This window comes from Lynx canadensis, chromosome D1, assembly GCF_007474595.2.
Source record: "Lynx canadensis isolate LIC74 chromosome D1, mLynCan4.pri.v2, whole genome shotgun sequence".
Taxonomy (NCBI): Eukaryota; Metazoa; Chordata; class Mammalia; order Carnivora; family Felidae; genus Lynx; species Lynx canadensis.
Genome location: NC_044312.2, coordinates 105,041,088 through 105,063,467, shown reverse-complemented (window position 1 = coordinate 105,063,467; position 22,380 = coordinate 105,041,088). Strand labels below are relative to the sequence as shown.

The 22,380-nt window shown below is 36.9% G+C and overlaps 1 protein-coding gene across 1 annotated transcript; it reads right to left on the bottom strand.

The window, feature by feature from the left end:
• Positions 1-3,086: 3,086 nt before the first annotated feature.
• On the bottom strand, positions 3,087-20,676 carry MS4A13 (membrane spanning 4-domains A13). The gene is made up of 6 exons (XM_030331055.1): positions 20,623-20,676; positions 17,786-17,926; positions 14,489-14,545; positions 13,431-13,550; positions 8,903-8,998; positions 3,087-3,146 (listed from the first exon to the last, which is right to left on the bottom strand). Exons 1-6 carry the CDS (start codon positions 20,674-20,676, stop codon positions 3,087-3,089), a joined length of 528 nt encoding a protein of 175 aa, XP_030186915.1.
• Between the last annotated feature and the right edge of the window lie 1,704 nt (positions 20,677-22,380).

Genomic DNA, 22,380 nt, shown 5'->3' with positions numbered 1-22,380 from the left:
ATATATTTAGATCTTAATTTGTTATGTCATTTCTCATTTCTATTTCATTTTTATAATTTTCATTTCTCTGCTGAAATCTTACTTAAGATTTTATAATTCTGTTATTTGGATCTATTGTGGGCCTGTGGTTTCTCTTGGATTTCAGTTAATTTTTTAAATTGTTTTTTTAAAAAAATTTAATGTTTATTTATTTTTGAGAGAGAGAGAGAGAGAGAGAGAGAGAGAGAGAGAGAGAGCATGAGCAGGGGAGGGGCAGAGAGTGAGGGAGACACAGAATCTGAAGCAGACTCCAGGCTGTGAGCTGTCAGCACAGAGCCCGACATGGGGCTCGAACTCATGGACTGTGAGATCATGACCTGAGCTGAAGTCGGACGCTGAACCAACTGAGCCACCCAGGTGCCCCTTTAAATTCTGGCTTTGATTGAACCCCCATTGTGTATGCAAAACCTTAGTGATAACTTGATGCTCAGGATAATGCTATTTTCCTCTTGAAATTTTTGCTTTGGTAGAGTGTTAGATTTAGAGAAGCTCGCTTTAGTACAATCTGTAACTGAGCTGGTTGGGTCTCAGCATCGGTCTGTGAGAGGGATGGCCCGCCTTTGCTCACTTTCACTGTTAGGATATAGCCCTTGTAGGGAACATGACAGAGAATTCTGGATGTTTATGAGTTTCTCACTTTTCAGTGAGCCTGAGCTCCAAGTACTTGTCTCCACAACCCAAAAGAACACTGGAAACTCCTCTCAGCTTCTTAACCTCTCATCTGCTGTTTGTGATTCAGAAAATGCATCTGGCGGAAAAGCTATGCCAAAAGCTTGTATTGTGCCTTGTTTTCAACTCTGGAATCTTAGCTCCTTAAATCCAATCTCCCTAAATCCTAGATCTCAGGTTATCTTCGAACAGATGGTGTTTAAAAATTGTGGCTTGCCTTTGTTGCGTTCTTTGTAGGATGTTTGGGCTGCAAGAACCTAGTCCTTAATTGCTGAAAATGGAAACTCTCATTTTCATATTTTTAGCTACTACCAAAATCAATCTCTATAGTGAGCTTTCATTCAACTCCTAGATATGTATTTTCAACTGCCTAATAGATCTCTCTACTTTAATGTCTCATAGTTATCTTAAATTCAATTTATCCAAAAATAGAATTTATCATATTATTGAAGCCTGGTGTGTCTTTTACATTTTGTATCACTCAATCCAGAAACTGGCGGTGGGGGGGGGGTTGTTTTAGATTCTTTTTTTCCTTCATCACCTATGTTTAATCAGTCATTATGGCTAAAACTTACCCTCTTTTTCATTACTTTTCTGAATCATTGCAATAGTTATCCATTACTCCCTCCCACACTCTAGCCGTTCTTATCAAATTTAACCTTTCGAATGCATTTCTCCCTATCCAATACTTTTTCCTCAAAAATAAATCCAAGCGGGGCGCCTGGGTGGCTCAGTCAGTTGAGCGTCTGACTTCGCTCAGGTCACGATCTCACGGTCCGTGAGTTCGAGCCCCACATCAGGCTCTGTGCTGACAGCTCAGAGTCTGGAGCCTGCTTCAGATTCTGTGTCTCCCTCTCTCTCTGGCCCTCCCCCCGTTCATGCTCTGTCTCTCTCTGTCTCAAAAATAAATAAATGTTAAAAAAAAAATTTTAAAAATAAATCCAAGCCTGTCATTCCCTACTTAAAAACTCTTCAATGGCTTCCCACTATCTTCAAGATACAGTTCAATACAATATAGTCATCAATCTTTGATGATTTGACTTAGTATCTGGCCTTTTCTTCCCTCTCCAACTTTCACTTGAACTGCTCCTTCTTGTCATTGTGTTTTAATTATATTTTAGTTATTAGAATATACTATGATCGTTTTCACATTTTGGTTTTTGCACTAGCTACTCTCATTTGAAATGTCTTCCCACCTTCCAATCTGCTTCATCAACTACAATTAACCCCCCTGCTCAGAGGCCATATCCTTCATAAAGCTTTATTTCCTCTTATATCCCAACAGAAGGATCATTATCTCTTCTGTGCCACTTCATTTGTTTCATACTTCTGTTTATATATATATATACCACACTGCATAGTCTTGATTTGTTACCTGTTTGTTTCTTCCCCTAAAACAAAAAAACAAAAAACTCTTCGTGGTGAGGTCCCTTATTAGTCTTTGATACTCCTGAGTTTAATATAATCATTAGCACACAGAAGACACTCAATGTGTGTTGAACTGAAATTCTTAGACCCATGAAATCTTTTTATAGCAACTGATGAAACCTTTTGAGAGACAAGGCCGAAAACCAATAAAAAACGGCAGCACATTTAAAAGAGAGCTACATGAACTCACTGGCATGATTGATTCTGCTGAGCAAGGCTTTCTGAAGTGCTGTTCCCTATTAGAAGAGAGGGGGAATCTGAATTCAGAACAGATTCTTGGGAGATTCTCCTGATTATGAAAAAGCAGCCTGTTCACTTTGAAAAGCAATTGAACAGATGATCAAAGCAATGATGAGAAATAAGAAGCAAGGGAAATAAATGAAAGGGAAGAAAGACAGCAGAGACTTTCAGGGCAGGGAGGAACTTTAATGAGGAGAGAAACAGTCAAAGAGGAACAATGAAGGGACTATGAGTCAGATGACTTTGGATTCATCCTTTGTTCAAGTAGAAGCTAGTTCTGGTAGAAGAAGTCATACTGAAATGTACTCTTGTATTTTAAAGTTTTCCTGAGAATTACATAGTATCACTCACCAAGTCTTTATAGCCTGCCCTCTAGAGACAATCACAGATCTTTTTTATGGTCTCTTACAAAAGCTCTCTTAGGGAGAGGTGACAGCTTCAGAGTTAAGACAGAGTTGACAGGTTCAGAGTACTAGAAGATAATTTTTCCCTCATAATAACGTATTTAAATAGGGAAAAGCTTTCTACTTGGAGCCTACAAAAATATGTGCAGAGAAATTTCTTGAATACCGAGAAGAAAAAATCCAACTTGTTTTGTATTTTCTTTTGCACAACACCTGTGGGCTTTGTAGCAGCTTTGTTATACAGAGATATCATTAGGGCCCACAGCAGGTATGAGCACCAGGAAAAATCTCACATTTTTAAGGTTCTTAAAAAGTACTCTCAAATTCCTCTGGGACAGCTGTGAGACTATCTTCATTATGACGACTCTGAAAAAAAAATTAACCTCATGTAAATCATATCATGCTTCCTAATATCATACATCTAATAAAGACTTAGTTTTAAAAAAATATAAGCAGTACTGATGTTTATAGAGTAAAATGTCAAAGTTCCATTTGTCCTCTTTCTGTCCCATCTACTTCAACCCACTCTCTTAATTCCTACTAGACACTGGTAGATTTGGCAGACTTCCAGACTTTAACAACAACAAAATATTCTTCTTGAACATGAACAGATGCCAGCACCCCACAAGTTACCTTGTCACGATATTTCCCAATTTCTACCCATTTCTTCCTTCCCAAAGTCACTGTCATTTTGACTTTTAGGTAATTAATCATTTCTTCCTAGTTTTACTAGCTTGCATCCCTCCATAAACATTACAGTTCAGGTTTAGTTTTGCCTGGTTTCAAACATCATACAAATGGAATCATAAAGCATGCATTCTTTGAGTCTGACTTTCCATACTTAACATTGTATAAATGAGAGTCATCATGTTGTTAAGGGTAGGTACAGTTCATTTTAATTACTATGTCGAATTTTGTTAGAGTAACATTCTTCAATATATTCACCACTCACCCATTTGCACTGTTTCCACCTTGGGACTATTATGAATTAATATTGGTATTTCCCTGAGAGTATACCTTAGTACATTGCCACACACATTTCTGTTGGGTACATACTAAGAACTAAAATTACTGATAGGGTATGTACACCTTAACTTTCCATAATAATGCCCCAAAAGTTTTCAAAGTCGTTGTAATATTTTATATTCTAAGTAGGAGTGAAAGATTTCTTTTACCCATAGTCATTATCATTAGTTAGAATTGTATTTTGAAATGTAATCATTCTGTTAGGAAATTAATATCTCAGTGCAGTTTTAGTTTAATCTTATTATTGAAACGGTTGGATTTATGTCTAATACCTTGCTATTTCTTTTCTATAGGTCTTGTGTCTTTTATGTTCCTCCCTTACCTATTAATACTTTCTATATATTATCTTAATTTTTTGTTGATATTATTTTCTTATAATTTTTCAGTGTTCTTACTCATTAGTCTAGGACTTCCAATGTGCATCTTAATTTACCACAGTGTTTCAGATGAATGCTAATTTAATTCCAGTAAAATACAGAAACTTTGTTCTCATATAGCTCTATTCCTTCCACCTTCCTTTGTGTTATTATTGTCATATTACACCTACATGTCATATAGTCAACAATACAGTGTTATAATTATTGATTTTGTAAACTTATTTCTTAAAATTTCAGAAAAAAAGGAGAAAATATGTATCTATAGAACAGGGATTGGCAAATTATGGCATATGGACCAAATTTGGCCCACTGCCTGTTTTGGAAAGTTTTACTGGAATAAAGCCATATCCATTCATTCATATATTGCCTATGGCTGCTTTAATGCTACAAGTTAGAGCTGAGTCATTGTGACAGATGGAATTAAGGTTGATAATCACATGACTTGAAAAAAAGATTATTTTCGATTGTCTGGGTGAGTTCAATGCAATTTACGCAACTGTCTTTTAAATCAGTTAAGAGAAGCACAAAAGATATATTTATATTGTTTTTATAGTCATCTGTGTAATTACCTTTACCTGATGCTCTTTATTTCTTCAGGTGTTGAGTTCCATCTGATATTACCTTCTTTTAGACCAAAGAATTTCCTATAGTGTCTAAGGCAGTTCTCCTAGCCACACATTCTCTTTGTTCATCTGTGTATGTCTTTATTTCACCTTCATTTCTGAATGGATAGTTAAAGGATATAGAGTTCATGCTTGACTGTTTTTTCCTCCAACACTTTAATATGCCATCTCACTACCTTCAGGCCTCCATTGTTTCTATTTTTTTTAAAATTTTTTAATGTTTATTTTTGAGAGAGAGAGAGAGAGAGAGAGAGAGAGATGGAGTGTGAGTGGGGGAGGGGCAGAGAGAGGAGACACAGAATCAGAAGCAGGCTCCAGGCTCTGAGCTGTCAGCACAGAGCCCCATGTGGGGCTCGAACTCACAAACCGTGAAATCATGACCTGAGCTGAAAAGTCAGAAGCTTAACCGACTGAGCCACCCCAGCGCCCCAGGCCTCCATTGTTTCTGATGAGAAGTCAGCTGTTAACCTTATAGTGGTTCTATTGTATATGAAATCAATTTTTCTCTTGCTGCTTTTAAGATTTTCTCTCCTTTTAAAATAAGTTTGGTTCTCAGGTGTCTAGCAGTGAATCTCTTTGTGATTATTCTAAGTGGATATTATTAAGCTTCTTACATATATAGAATAATACTTTTCATCAAATTTAGGAAAATTTTGGCCATTATTTCTTCAAGATTTTTTCCTGTTCCTCCACTTTCTGGGATTCTCATTATGCATATGTTGGTGTACTAGATGGTGTCCCATAGATCTCTGGGGCTCTATTAAATTTTCTTATTATTTCCTGTTCTTCAGATTGGATGATCTATATTGTTCTATCATGTTTGCTGATTTTGTCTTCTGTCAGAGATCTGCTCTTCAGTCCTTCTAGTGAGTTTTTCATTTCAGTAACTGTATTTCTAAACTCCAGAATTTCCATTTGGTTCTTTTTAAAAATTAGTATCTCTTTCATTTATATCATTGTTTATTAAAAATTAATAGCTTTATATAAAGAACTGTACATACTTGATGCAATTATATGAATTTAGGTGCAATTAGATGAATTTAGACATACACAAACACCATGATACCATATGACCACAATTAAGGTAATAGACATTAAGACTCTTATTTGATGAGTCATCATTTTTAATATTAATATGTTAATTAACATATTAGTCAACCTGTTTTTCTTTAGTTCTTTAAAGTATTTCTTTGTGAAGCCCATCATTTGTCATTCTCCTCCTCCCTAAGACTGTATCTATTGACTGCTTTTTTTTAAGAGTGTCACTATTTCCTGTTTTTTGCATGTCATATTTTTTTTTCTTTTTGTTGAAAAGTGAATATTTTACATAATATATTGTAGCTACTCTGGATTCTGATTCCCCAAGAGTGGTTGTTATTGCTGCCCTTTGTGACTTGCCTGTATCAATTTTGTGGAGTCTGTGTCCCTTGCAGTATATGACCTCTGATATATCAATCTACTTACTTTTTTCATTTATGTTTTTAATCTTAAGACTGGTTTAATGGGGTTCTTCCTTGGTCAGCATACGTGGTCAGCCAATCAGTGGTCAGAGGTGTGCTTAAACACCTTGTGATGTGCTGTACTGTGTCTCCCTAAAGTTTATATATTAAAGTCCTAACTCCTAGTGCCCCAGAATGTGACTGTATTTGAAGACAGAGTCTTTAAAGTAGTAATAAAGTTATAATAAAGTCATTAAGGTGGGCTTTACTCCAAATGACTGATGTCCTTTTAAGAGGAGGGAAGACCATGTGAAGACCTAGGGAGAAGACAGACATTTAAAGCCAAAGAGAGAGGCCTCCGAAGAAACAAAACCCTGCCAACACCTCGATTTTGGAATTCCAGCTTCCAGAAATGTGAGAAATGAAATTCTAGTTGTTTTAGTCATCTAGTCTGTAATAGTTTGTTATGGTAGCCCTAGCGAAGTAATACATATTTTGAGCCAGTAACGTTTCCAGCCTTTGTCAATGAATCAATGTAGCTTAGGGGATGTATTCAAAGTTTAGGCTGTTTGTAAATCTGCCCCAGCTTTTAATTTGTGTTTGCAAGGTGTCTTATTCAGCCAGGGGTGAGCAGTTTACTAGGACCCTGTCCAGTGTCCTAATGCATGCATAGCCTAGCCCATGCACATTTATTATGTTCCAGGAAACAAGGATAAGTAGGATATTATCAAGGCCCACTTTGGCTCTCTTGCTCTCAGGATCTCCCCGTTAAGTTTCTGGCTGGTTGCCAGTCAATTCCTACCCGAACAAACATCATGAGCTCAGTGAGGTTGAGTGTTATATTGGCTTTCCTAGATTTTTGGCCACTGAGATGACTACTGTTTTAATAACACCCCTGGTCATTAAACTTTCTGTACTCTAACAGAGTAAAACCAAATAAAAACCAATCCTCACAGTCTGACCGACCCATGTAAACTTCTGCAAAAGGGAACCTGGGAGTGGAGGCTGGGAAGAATTGGAGCAGCCCCAAACTAAAGTGTTTAAACTATTCTTAGTGAGATTTAGTGAATTTTCTTCAGTAAATGCTTCTCAATACTTTGTATGCTTTGGTAAATTTCCAGAATCTTTAAAAGATTGTTTATTGACAGTTTGTCCAGTTTTAGCATTTATTTTCAGGGAGCATTACTATATCCTCACTCAACCATTCTGGAAGCCCCACCCATCCCCTATGTTTAGAAAACTCTTTTTTCCATGTAGTTTCAGTTACTTCTGCACTTCAGTTAGTCCCTGCATGGAGGCCTTTTCTTACTATCCTATGTAAAAATAATCTTTGCTTTGTCTTTTTACTCCATTTCCTTTTACTCCATAAGTTTTCCACTTCCTTAAATTATTTATTTATATATATATATATATATGTATACATACATATATGTAGTATATATATAAACACTCAAAAATATACACTCAAAAATATAGTACTATAATATATATTATATATAAAATACATAATATATAAAAGTATAGTATTAATCTAACATATAAATATATAGTACTATAAATTAATATAATATAAATATAATATGTATATAAAGATATGTATATGTGTGTATATATATACATATATGTACATATGTTTGTGGGTGTATATATGTGTGTGTGTGTATGTTATTTGTTAATTGTCTTTCTCTTCCACTGAAATGGAAAGCTTTCTGATGGTAGGGATGTTGTCTTGTTAATCACTGCATTCTTTTTTTTAATGTTCATTTATTTTTTGAGAGAGAGAGAGAGACAGAGTGTGAGTGGGGGAGGGGCAGAGAGAGAGAGAGAGGGAGACACAGAATCCGAAGCAGGCTCCAGGCTTCAAGCTGTCAGCATAGAGCCCCACGTGGGGCTCAAACTCACAAGCCACTTGAGCCAAAGTCAGCTTAACTGACTGAGCCACCCAAGTGCCCCTTAATGATTGCATTCTTAGTGCCTATTACAATGCCTAGTAAAGAGTAAGCCCTCCGTAAATATGAAAGAATGAATGAATGTAGGTACTTAGCTTTTTTAAGCTTGTGACAAAATAGTCATTCTCATAAACTTCTGTAGTACTGTGGATTCTGACAGCATTTTGGGATGTTATCAAACTTGTCACTACACTTCTAGAAATCAGCTACCTACAGAAATACTAGTCTTATATGCAAAGATCATTGTTTATAATTTTTAAAAAACTGGAAAAAAGATAAATATGCAGCCAAAAAAATGTTGAAATAGATACTAAGGAAAAGTATGATGCTACTAAAAGGCACTGTTTTGTTTTATCATGGAAAGATGTTTATGATAGTTGAGAAAAAAATGCATGTGAGAAGCAATATGAATAGGATCACACAGTTAGTAAAAAAGAAAACTGTATGTGTGGGTCTGCGTGTGTGTTTGCGTCTTTTTTGTGTGGATTTGGATGTGTGGGTATGATGAGGACAACAACAATTTCCTCTAATTTTACTTGATAGTTTCAGGTATTACTTTGGTAACTTTATAAACAATAAGGAAAAACGTTAAAGGAAATAGTCACATATTCAATTTTCATGAGTTCTAACACATCGTATTATCTCTTTATAGAATGTGTGCTAGAAATCAACATCTCTTGACTTGCCGGAGACTACACGTACACTTACCAAACCAATACAGCCAAAGATTGCGTATGTTAACGCAACAGAAATCTCAAAGGAGTAAGAGAGCAGTAAAATACGTGAAACTTCCCTTCCAAGTTTCTGAAACCAGAAAATAGGGAGAAATCTTGCATTATTATCTTTAGTAAGTGCAAGTACATTCACAGAAAGAGCTCCTACCATGACAAAGAAAACAGGAAAAATAAGTAAGCTGCTTTCACCATCTGACTTCCCTAGTCATTTTCTACTCCTTTGCCTTTGGCTCCACTTTTCCTAGCCTTAATTCCCCCAGTTCACCATCTACAGCTTCCGTTTTTGATCTTCATCACTCAGCCTTCTAGTCTTGCTTCTTAGAACTCTTCATTCTTGTTATTCTCTTCATGACAAGGGGCTCTATCCAAACACTTCAGTCAATAAGATTTGATTCTTCTGTCTCCAATGGTAAGATGCCTACTAAAAGATTTTATCAAGCAATCTTCATGTATTAAAACAACTATTGTTAATTACAGACCTACTTAAATGTATCTGTGTGGTGATAAAAATCTCACATAGAAATTGCTGGAACATGATGTGGAAGGATGGGTAAACACTCAAACACCACCATCTCACTTGCAAGTATAAGGTGATTATGATTTTGCTGGGATAACAGAGCAGATCCCTTCTGTTGCTGTCAGAAAGATATTTTCTTTTTTTTTTTAAATATGAAATTTATTGGGGCGCCTGGGTGGCTCAGTCGGTTGAGCGTCCGACTTCAGCTCAGGTCACGATCTCACGGTCCGTGAGTTCGAGCCCCACGTCGGGCTCTGGGCTGATGGCCCAGAGCCTGGAGCCTCCTTCCGATTCTGTGTCTCCCTCTCTCTCTGCTCCTCCCCCGTTCATGCTCTCTCTCTGTCTCAAAAATAAATAAACGTTAAAAAAAATTAAAAAAATAAATAAATATGAAATTTATTGTCAAATTGGTTTCCATACAACACCCAGTGCTCATCCCAACAGGTGCCCTCCTCAATACTCATCACCCGCCCTCCCCTCCCTCCCACTTCCCATCAACCGTCACTTTATTCTCAGTTTTTAAGAGTCTCTTATGGTTTGCCTCCTTCCCTCTCTGTAAAGAAAGATATTTTCAACTACATATCAGGATGAATGATACTGGTCTTAATCCTGAAAATAAATGTAGTTTTTCTGCTGACTGTAGAAAGACAAGAATGATATGCAGACGTGGAAAGAGTAACATTACAATTTTCTCTCCTTCAGTTCTATCTCTTCCTCCTTCTCCATTTTCATTCAGTTTATTTGATATCTTTTATGCAAGAAACTATTAGGTGGTAGGGATTAGACGGTAAGAATGAAATGACCAAAAATTCTAGCTTTCTTAAGGTTTATATTCAAGTAGAAAAGACAGATAATGTAAGGTAACATATGATAAGGTTAAATATATCAAAAGGGATAAAAAACTTGCTCGGTAATTTTAGGGGACCAGAGGTTTACCCTAAGCCATTCATACCTAGGAAGGCTTCATAAAGAGGTAAGACATTGGAAATAAGAGTAGGACTGAGAAAAATGAAGGAGGGATGCAACATTCTAGGCAGCTTTAAATTTTCATTTACTAGTTTCAGTGTAACCTATCTTGTTCTGGAAAAAATGTAATAGCACACATTACAAGTGTGACAAAATAATTAAGAAATGGAGACATAAAATAGTAACGATAACAAAGCCAAAATACATATCACACGACCTATAGTTTGATAATGTGAACAAAAAATTGAATGCAAGAATGACCGTGTTTTGGGGCGCCTGGGTGGCTCAGTCAGTTAAGCATCCAACTTTGGCTCAGGTCATGATCTCACGGTTTGTGAGTTCAAGCCTTGCATCGGGCTATGTGCTGACAGCTCAGAGCCTGGAGCCTGCTTTGGATTCTGTCTCCTTCTCTCTCTGCCCCTCCCAACTTGTGCTCTGTCTCTCTATGTCTCTCAAAAAGTAAATAAAGGTAAAAAAAAAAAAAAAGTAAAAAAAAAAGAGTGACTTGTGTTTTAAGAAAACGATAAAGGGAATTTAACTCGGGTGTAGGGAGTGCATGATGTTAACAGGAGGATAAAGAAAAGACTATAGAGGGTTTGAAATGGCAAGTTACCTTATCAGAATTCTGATCTAATTCTGTTGGCAGAAACACAATTGTAGCATCTTAGCTCGGAAGTTCTGGTGAGCTCTTAGCTGCCAAGATTGTAAAAAGTCATTTTGTCCACGCTCCTTAATTTATACATGTGAAGTGTTACTCTCAGACAAATTCTCCCCGCTTTTTGCCAGAAAAGTTCAAACAGGCAAACAGCAGAGAGTGACTGAGTTCTTGACACGTGATTTAAGCCTTTGAATCCCACATAAATCAGTGAGTGCCCTTTTCTTGCTTAAGTCAATTTGCATTGTATTTCCTGGCACTTACAACCAAGAGAGCCCTAATTAATAAAAATTAGAGTAAATAATAAATAGTACTTGATAATTGGGAAGACAGTGGAGAGACAAGGGTACAGGATTACATCAAGGTTTTGAGCTCTGGAGGCTGAAATAAGGGAGTCTTGCAGTGCAGTACTTTTGAGGAGGCAAATATTTTCCATTTTATATCTGTTGAAATTCTGTTTGACACCAGAAGCATATCCATATGAGATATACAGGCATATTTGGAATTACAGGCCTGGAGTCTGGGAGACAAAGCAGTTTAACTAACAGGTATATGTTATCATTTGCTCCATTGACACATAAAAAAACTAAGGAACAGGGAAGTTAGGAAACTTGTCCGTAGGGTCACATACAACGAGTATTAAAGACAGTGTTTGAATAAAGTCAGTCTGGTTCTGGATTTATACTAGCAACCATTTTCCTATCTGAGAAGTATGTTTCAGGGGCATGCACTTTTTGGGATAGCTGAACCTACCTGGAAACACTGGTAACTTGATGAATTTGTGGGGTTAGCCAAGCAACTTGCTTATGTTAGAAAAGCTGGCATATGGAAAATATTGTAAAATGTTGGCTGCCTTAGTAAATGCAGGAGTAGAATTCTATAAAGCCTCCAGGAAAAGATTGTGGGTCTAATATATAAGTTCATTTCATGTAATTAATCACAGCAAACAAAACTGAAACGTGTGCATTTGGGAGACTGAAATTGATCATTAATACTGAGTTCAGGTCAGCACTGATGGTCCCTTTATAATACAGTGCAGGTAGAGAGCGCGATGGGGGGAGTAGGAAGTTCATCCCTCATCTACAATGACTCTTCTCATTAGAATTATTTTTGAACTAAAACTTTCAAATTGTTATTTTTTGTTCTGTTGTTCAAAAATAAAGAGGAGGGGCATCTGGGTGGCTCAGTCAGTTAAGCATCTGACTTTGGCTCAGGTTAAGATTTCACGGTCCTTGAGTTGGAGCTCTGTGTTGGGCTCTGTGCTGACAGCTCAGAGCCTGGAGCCTGCTTCAGGTTGTGTATCTCCCTCTCTCTCTGCCCCTCCTCTGCTTGTGCTCGGTCTCTCTCTTTCAAAAAATAAACAAACATTGAAAACAAAATTGAAGAAAAAGAAAGTAAGGAGGAGCCCCACTCTAGTATGTTCTCATTTGAAATGGAAGATTTTTATTTATAAGTATTGCTGAAGTCTTTTGCAGCACTAATATTCTGGGATTCTGAATTTAAAGCCAACACAATTGAAACAGATTGTGATATCAGTGAAGATACTCATATTTAATGGAAGATGTTACTATCTTACAAAGAAATGCAGTTATTTCTCTAGTACAAGGTATACGATTGGTTATTCGATTAAATGGAAGCAAGACAGATTCATGTACATTTAGCATTTGAGGACACAAGGCAAATTGATGAGAGACACAAAAATAGGCTGCACATGAAAAGCTCTGTGTTAAACCACAAATTACTAGGTGTCAACAATTCCAACTATAAGCATTGGTAAGCAGAATTCTTTTGTTGATTTTGGGAATCGTTTTAAGGTCTAGGATTATACTTTTCATTCATTAAGAGAATCATCAGTGACCCTACGCCTAATGCATATACACTTATCACTGAAGCCTTCACATTATTTACTTGCTTTGTTTTAATTGGGCATGTCAGGAATTCAAACATTCTAGTAATATTTACCAAAAAATCATGTCAGAATTATTTTTGAATTAAAATTTTCAATCAAGGGGCGCCCGGTGGCTCGGTCAGTTAAGCACCCGATTCTTGATTTTGCCTCAGGTCATGATCTCATGGTACATGAGACTGAGCCCTGCGTTGGGCTCTGCGCTGACAGTGTGGAACCTGCTTGATATTGTCCCCCCTGCCATTCCGTCCCTCCCTTGCTCATGCGGGTGCACATTTACTCTCTCTCTAAGTAAATAAACATAAAAAAACCCAAAATAACTTTCAATCGAGACCTTATTACTTAAATAAAAGAATTTCCTGAAGACTAGTAAAAGCTTTGTTTTACCTCCAAAGGCTTTAAAACCTTGGAAGAGAACTGTTTTAAATTAAGATGTTCCTAAGGAATTGGCCACTTACCGCTTGTCCATAATTCCTATATGACACCGAATTAAAAGAAGACAACTCAGTTATTGTTAGAACTGATGCAATAACTGAAGTAATTATGCATGAGATGTTCATGATCAAAGCAAATGTAATCTGTAAAGAAGATACATGGAAAGTTTGTTATATTCAAAATAAACACTTTGGTTGTTTGTACTGCTGAAAAAAATCATCTAGTCAAAATGCTGATCTAGTTTCTGAAGTTTCAGAGGTGTTAGTATGCTTGCCATTAGAGTAAAGTATTTTTCTGGTTTACATGATACCCAGTTAATCTGGAGGGAACAGTGAAATATCACACCAATAAGCATCAGTCTTCCATTTGGGCTTAAAAATGTTGTATTTTACAATATTCTGGGTCATATGAAAGAAAGATTAAGATAGGGTTTGAACAAAAGGAGTTCCACTGCAAAGAGGGAAAAGAAAAAAAAAGATGGAAAATGACTGCTTGTAGAAATAAGTCAAATAAGAGTCAATGATTTTTAACCCAGGATTTTCATTCTCTAGGGAGATCCATCAGTATCTTTGGATGTAAGATTTTATCTGTAAAACTGTGAGATCAGACTCATTGATTTCTAAGGTATCTTTGAGCTCTAAGATTCTGAGAGTTTTTTTTCTTTCCACTATCTTACCTGTACCATAGGTGGATCCTCTGGATAGATCCTCTATCTTATTACAAGATCCAATACTATCCCCAAACTAGATAGACAGTTTGGAAAATAAAGTTTTACAGTAGTAGTATGTCTATACATAAAGGCATTATTAGGTCCTATTAAATTTTTTCTACTAGTAAAGTTCATACAACGTTAAAATAAGATAGACTACTAAACCAAAAACGCCCTATCTTTAAATTTAGAAACCTTTGCATAATGATACTGACCACTATAGAATGTCTACATTAAATTATGTGTTCCTAGATTTTCACTTGATTCTTTATTTTACAAGCATGGTAGATTCCTTCATTGTTTAGATACTCACTAAAACCTTGTAGTTTTGTGACAAGTGATTTCTAGGATACCCTAAGCATCTCCACTTACCACGCCTGGAGTTGGATGCTTTGCTACTCTTATTATGGAGACTCCTGCAATGATAAACTGGATATAAAAACATATTTATAAATACTCATTGATGATGCTCATCAACTTAAAACATATTTTTAACAACTCCTCTTCTAAGTCAATTATTTTTAGACTACCAAGAATTATAAAATATAAAGAGGTTTCAGTAGAAGGGATCAGGACAAGTTTCCATCATAGAGTCATGAACTGAAACGTTATAGCAGGGTCACTGATCACAGAAACTTATGGGGAACAGTGGGCAGAATTCAGGTTGTGGGTTATGCCAAAGATGATTTCAAGAGTCCTGAGTCAGGGACCAAGTTTGCTTATATCTGCACAGACTTTCTGAACTCACTTGATTATTATTTCGAATGCTATCCTTCCTAATAAATTGAAGCCACTGATTGTAATTACTGTGCATATATCCAGATGTGGAAAAAGTGGTTCATGAGTCTATTCCAAATTGTTTGTACAAAACATACCTCTTGAGACTGTAATCATTATTAAGGTAACAACTACATTTCATGTTTTTGCCTTTTTTTTTTTTTTAAGAGTTTCCATTATTTCATACCAGGTTACTTTGTCTATTTCCCAGAAGTGCAAAGCTATGCCATATTGTTTGAAGGTGAGCTGTACAATTCCCTTGATATATTCCTTTTGTCTTATCTGTTTTAGGCATTTTCACAAAGATCTAAGTCAAAGAATAATTTGTGGGAACACAGCATTCATGCTATCCCGTTTACAGGAAGGCCAAACCTTGAAGCTTACTAACTCCTAATTATCTTTAAGGATAACTTAAATCTGCACACTCAGCACTTCATTCTGTAACATTCTGTAAGCTGAGATTTCTAAGAAGTACACAGTGGAAGGAAGAACTAATATAAAGTTGAATTTTAAACTAGAGTGCTCTCTAGCTAATTACCAAACCATGTGCTTCACAAAATACCTTTCAAAGTTTATGACCTCAGTGAGAAGTTTTGCGTTTAATTAAATTTGATTGAAGTTTTAGATAATTTATTCTAGGAGCTACACATGCTATTTTTGTAACATGTATGATTAAACGCTGAAGGCCATGAATCATTTATCTGGATTTTGACTGCAAATTCACTATTCTACTGTTCTGTAAAGCAATGCATTGACACTTGTGAACCAACATATAAAGGCAGGGGATCTCCTAGAGGCCACAACTTTCTCTATAGCCCTCTCAAGTGGTGGTCATTTTCTCTTACAGCCCTGATACCATTGGTTCTAGGCATAAGATAAGTGGTCTCCTTGCTCCTCATTATTACTTTCAACTCTCTCTCTCGTCAAATATTGTCAGATTCTACCACCCACTATCTGTCCTGGTTGAAGTCATCTATTGATGACTTGGTCACTCCTCTTGGTGATTTTAATTCTTGTCTCACTCTCTCACACCTCTCACATCTTGGTAATTATCCTTCTAACACCCTGGGCTTGTGGTTCTTTGACTTTCTCTTCAGTCCAGACCTCCGACCCCATCCTATCTCAGTCACTCACTCCCATATACATTCTCTTGTGCTTGTTTCTACCAATAAGTGTAACATCTTTCAAATCTCAATTTAAAGTATCCCACTAGGACCACCAGCTTCTATCTCTATACCTCATGCCTGTAGTATCACAACTCTAACAGTCCTTTGGATTGGATTTATAATCGAGACCCTCACCTCTCTGTTATATTCTCTCCTTTGCCAGTTTAAACTCCATGGTCAACACTACATTCACTTACATACACTTTCAACTCCTTTTCACAGTTCTTGTTTGATCACAGATCATGGTTAAATCCAAATCCTGATTAAATGCAGTTCTCCTTCCTACTGAATGCCTGCACCCATGTGGCCAAACATGATCTAAGACACACAACCATCTTGACCCATCTCACTACACACAAATCATGTTCCTAAAGCTTAAGTGAGCTCTTAATGCTTAGCGAAAGGCAAACTACTTTTCCACAATGCATGCACTCTCTTTTTCTGGATGACTATTTCATATCCTTTCTTCAAACAACCAGTCCATTATCCCATTCTCATTCTCAGCTCATGATCTGACTTCCTAATTCACTGAGATATCTGAAGCCATTGGACGAAAAGTTCCATAAGCTCCCAATGTCCCATCTACTTGCAAATCAAAATGTGTTCTTCCTGTTCCTCTACCTTTCCATCCCATTACCCACCTTGGCTCTGTTTACATTATAGATGGACAGTTCTTTGTTGTGGGAGCCATCCTATATGTTTGTGAGGTATTTAGTCATATCCTTGTCTTCTGCCTGCTAGAAGCTCACCCCAGGTGTGAAAACCAAAAATGTCTCCAGACATCACCAAATATTCTCTGAGGGGCAAAACCAGCTCTCATTGAGAACCACTGCTAGAGATGAACTGCCCATGGACCTAGCTATTTTATGTATTAAAATTCATCATCTCTTGCCTACACCAGTACATGATTCTAATAATCCCAACCTGCTTCCATTTATTTCATATCCATTTTCTCTCTTCTGGTTCAGTCCCCTTGATAAAAGACATGATACTTCCAACTTACTGAAGCAAATAAGCAAACCCTCTCTTGACCCAAAGTTCCCCGGCTACTACCTCATTTCTCTACATACACTACATTACACCGAACTCCTTAAAGGAGTTGTATCTGCTGTCTCTAGTTCTCCTCCCATTATTTCTTAAACCAACTCCAGTCAGGTTTTTGCCCCACCATTCAACTGAACCTACATGTCAAGTTTATTGCTGGCTTCCATATTGCTAAATCCAGTGGTCAATTCTCAGCCCTATTTGGCAAAATAACAGATTTCAATATAGTTTATCTTTCCTTAATTGTTTACTTGGCTTTGAGGATGCTGTACTCTCCAAATTTTTTATTACTTTATGGCTGTCTAGAAACCACAGAGTACACACATTAGAAAATGTGAGTGTAGACTCATTGTGTGAAGAAGGACCCTAAATATGAAAACTAACCAGGCTAATGGCTATTATAATTCAGATTCTTTGTCTTCCACATACCTAAGGACAATCCAACCTGTGGTTGTCACAGTCTATTCCCTCCTGTATCCACATCTCTTATAATAGCACTGGTAAATTAAAGGGTCTCAAAAAATATCTGGTGAAAAAAGGAATTTGATTTTGAATAAGTTGCCAACATGGGATTTACTTACATAATTCTGAAAACTCTGTTTAGAAATTGTTCCCTATCTTCCACTAGTGGCACGAATAGTATTTACGGCATGATGAAATCATATAAATATATTCTACTCACGATGACTCCCCATAAAGGACATCCTGCTTTGTAAGTTATAGGTTCGTATGTCCCAAAGACTCCTCTAATTTGTCCCATATACAAAATCAGTAGGAAGTACCACATGAAAACATGAAATATGCCAATCATAATCTGGACAGCCTGTGAGAAGAGAATGGTATTAGTACTGAAACCATGCAATTTACAACATAATTCCAGTAAGTGTTAGCTAGAAGACATGTTCAAGGTTTTTATGAAAGATAAAAGTAAAATAGCCATGCATTCACCATGTATTTTCTGGGTTGGTTAGCTTCAAAAGAGAGCCCTAACTAGAAAGTACTGAGGTTTACCAAATAGGAGTAAGCCATACTTGGAGCAGCAGAATGTTCAATGATAATTCTGGTCAATTCTCTCATAAAAAAGTTGACAGTCTGACTCTACTACTGGCTGTCTTCCCTACCTATCAAATAATGGCAGGAGAGGAGAAAACTAAAGGTATTTGAGGAAAACTGTGGTTCTAATTGATTTGCATGCAGGAAGCCATGTGGCCAATATTTGCTTGTACATTAGTAATTTATTAAGGTTGAGTCACTTTTTGCATCTTTTATTTATCTTTTCCTTCGAGGCATACTTGTTGTGTATCTTGTTCACAAGCATGCTGGGGTGAGGCATGGTCCAACACAGAAATACAAAGAGGGGCACCTGGGTAGCCCAGTCGGTTGAGTGTCTGACTCTTGATTTCGGCTCAGGTCATGATCCCAGGGTCGTGGGATGGAGCCCTGTGTCAGGCTCTATGCTAAGTGTGGTGCCTGCTTAAGATTCTCTCTCTCTCCCTCTGCCCCCTCCCCTCCCCATGCTCTCTCCCTCTCTCTAAAACTAGGGATAAAAGAAAAAGAAAACAAGAAATACAAAGAATTTCCAATGTAGACTTGCTTGTACGAGGTCTTCCTATTGGATAGGGGAGGGGTTGTGTAGGGGAGAATTATTACTCAACTTTAATTTGTAAGAAGATAATTATAATCCAAGTAAATAGGTGCCAGTAAATTTATTTCTCAATTTATATGTGGACTGGTATTTCATATATTGGATCACATTTTTAACTACTCTTCAAAAATTTCAGAGGGTACATTATTTTCACTTTAATAGGACACTGCTTAGTGTTTTAATAGTTCCAGCTCTTGGTAAAGCAAGTAGTCTAAAAACACATAAATGCAATTGGCTAATATTAGAGATACACTTTGGAGAATTTTCTTTTATAGAAAGACCACTTTTGGGTAACAACCTTATGCATTTTTTACAGATTTAGAATTTAGGATTTCCTCTGCATCAAATTTGGAAGAATGGCATTATCTTCAGAGATTCTTTGGATTTGATTGGGAGAAAATTACAAAATCCTTGAGGGTCTGGACTTCAGTAATCTCCCCGTTGTCACCAGCCTCTAATATGGTGCCCGGCATAGAGCAGGCATCCAGTAAATACCTCTTGTAGAAGCACATCAGTATGAAGAACATTAATTCCACATGGCTTTCCAACTGTTAAGTGAGTGGGCTTGAAAAAGTGTCTCCTTGGCAGTTTTCCTGTATAATACTATGAAACATCCAAGTAGCCAAAGCTTGAAAAGGACTCTACAAGAAAGCAAGGTTGCTAGTGTGTGAAGGACAAGATGGGTTTTCTTATTTAAAAATGGTTCTTAACCTAGAGTCAACAGATGGGATTCTAGGAGGTCACAGTCCTCTTCCCCCAACACAAAAATATGAGGGCCAAAGATTATTATATACACATGAATCTGGGGAGAAGATTCAGAACCTTCTTCCTATGTACAAAGGGGTCTATGACTACAAAGAGATTAATAACCTCTGCTGAACAGTCAGGTGGGAGACTTAGACAATTGATCTACACAGCAGCCAAGTTCAAAGGAAAAGTTCACATCCAGTGGAGAAGTTCTTTCTCCTTCAGATATGAAAGGGCATGATCTTCCTAATTCCTTGGTGTTTATTAAGAGCTAGCTAAGCTCTCTGTTTATAACTTAAGAGAAGAATTAGTAACCATCCTAGTGCATAGACATCAATACAGTAATTGAAAGAGATCAGCAATGGATCTCTCTCTTAGTTAAAAAAAATACCATGTCTTTGATTTCTTTTTGGGATTTATTTATTATCCTGTGTATACTGGTTTAGTCAGTATGCTTATATCTAAGCACGTATTTCTTTATGAAGAGACAGAAGATAAGTCAAACTTTGTAGAAGGCAATTAGCATTAAAAAACATTTTTTGGGTGAAGGGGAGTGGGAGATACAGGCTTCCAGTTTTGGAATGAATAAGTCACAGGAATAAAAGGAACAGCACAAGGAATATAGTCTATATTGTAATAGCATTGTATGGTGACAGATGGTAGCTATACTTGTGTTGAACATAGCATAACATAGAGTCATGTTGAGTCACTACATTTTATACCTGAAACTGATGTAACATTGTGTGTCAACTAAAAAAAAAAAACCCAAAAATCTTAAAAGCCCATTTTTTACTTTTTTATCTTTTTTTTTTCAACGTTTTTTATTTATTTTTGGGACAGAGAGAGACAGAGCATGAACGGGGGAGGGGCAGAGAGAGAGGGAGACACAGAATCGGAAACAGGCTCCAGGCTCTGAGCCATCAGCCCAGAGCCTGACGCGGGGCTCAAACTCACGGACCGCGAGATCGTGACCTGGCTGAAGTCAGACGCTTAACCGACTGCGCCACCCAGGCGCCCCTACTTTTTTATCTTAACCAAATATGCCCCTCTTCAGATGGAAGAACCATCCTCGCTCAACTGAAATAGTGCATGTTCCTGAATTTAATCAAGAGCGAAGTCTTACTTACCCCTAAAACAAGACCGTCTGCTGTAGAGAGTTTTGAACATACACATACAGCCATACTACCAGCATTTCCTCTGGATGATTATGCTTCGAATCTTTGGTGATATCTTTATTAGCAAACTTCTACAAAACGACACAAAACACATATACACGCTTTGCTTAAAAGAAAGTTTGATTCTTTCCCTACTGTTTCACAACCACCTCCCCAAACTCTGAAGCAACTGCTTTCTTCTTTCCCTGCCTTACTTTGTAAAGGTATCAGTTTGCATCTGCCTGTTCTGAATAACAGCCTCCGTAAGTGAAAGGTCTCTCTCTATGACTAAAAAGTATAGGTATATTACAGTTTTTTTTCCTGAGTGGGCAACAGTGGCTCTGGATGATAAGGTATAAAGAACACCCAGGGAACAGAGCTAGAGAATTTTCAGTAAAGCTTTTACAATTCATTTGCAATGTGTAATCGATTCAATGCAATTAATTCATAATGCCATGTTTGCATTTCAAACCCAAGTTCTTGTACTTAAATTCATCATGGGCTCATGATTTTTTTCTTTTTTTTCCTACACACATTTGCTATCTAGTTCTTCTTTCTGTGTGAAAGAACTTTTTCTGCCATCAGACAACTTACCAGAGTTGCTTCTACAATCCTAAAGGCTTCTCCTGTTCTTTTGTTATTGTTTTGTTTTTTCCTGTTATTCCTGCATTTCTCCCTGGTGTTCAGAAAACCTGGCTAATAATTGTATCCTTTATGGATCTGATGTTACATCGTCCTACATCTTCTAACATGTCATACTTAGGTCAATCACATGAATCATGCTACTTAGCCCGGTGATCATCTAAGGTATGATCTTAAACCTTGAGTCTTGGTCCTTTCAGAAAGGAGGGTTTGAGTAAATGATCTCTCATTCCCTATACCCTTAAAATCTCATGATTTGATTATTTTAATGAGTCGTTAGTTTCAAATATCGGTTTTCTGAGTGTCTCTTAAATCTCTTAAAGTATAGAGACAGAAAAAAGCTAGGCAAGAATTTAAGAGCTACTGACAGCAGAGAAAACAATGTTAATAACCTAAGTATAAATAGTAAGTTTTGTATATTAAAATGCCACCTCTGAGAAATACCAAAGGGTATAGGCCTAGACAGCAACCAAGATTGATCATTTTGTCATGCTTAAATAAAAGACATAGAATTTCAGAATTCATATATAAAGTAATGAGGAAGTCATATCTAGATTGCTAGGAAAATAATAAAAAATAATTAGCCCTTTGGCGTACACAGAAAAAATTCTTTTCACAAAGCTGATAGTGGAAGCACCACGAGTGACTTGGGGAGAATATTTAGCACCTTTAGCGTCTCCATCAGGCCCCCACCAAAACCACCAAAACTTTAATGAAGTACTCATTAAAGTACCAAGAAAAAACAGGTTGTGTGTGTATGCTTAAAATTCTTTAGCTTAACTGCTGGAAGGAAGAAACTAAGAAATTCGACAACATATTGCTGGAATAAAGGATAGTTAGCACTTTTTCAAATGACATTCTATCTACATTCAGTTACCCTACAACCCAGCTAAGCATCTCATTTTTGTAAAATTAGATGAATAAAAAATAAAAAATAAATAATTTATTTGTATTTATTTTCTGGTGGTCCCATCCCTAATCCCAAAAGCCAGCTGCAGAACAAGCCCCTATCCCTTATTCCCAGCCCTATCTTCATCCCCTACACTTGCCTTATTACATAGTAATTCTGGAACAGTCACAGAGAGCTCA

Bases quoted from the DNA above. Each gene is read 5' to 3' on its own strand.
- MS4A13 (XM_030331055.1), bottom strand. From the start codon at position 20,676: ATGGCTGTATGTGTATGTTCAAAACTCTCTACAGCAGACGGTCTTGTT. The intron at 14,546-17,785 runs GTGAGTAGAATA...TTTTATATCCAG, and splicing joins GTCCTTTATGGGGAGTCATC to TTTATCATTGCAGGAGTCTC. The intron at 13,551-14,488 runs GTAAGTGGAGAT...TCTTCTTTACAG, and splicing joins AGCATCCAACTCCAGGCGTG to ATTACATTTGCTTTGATCAT.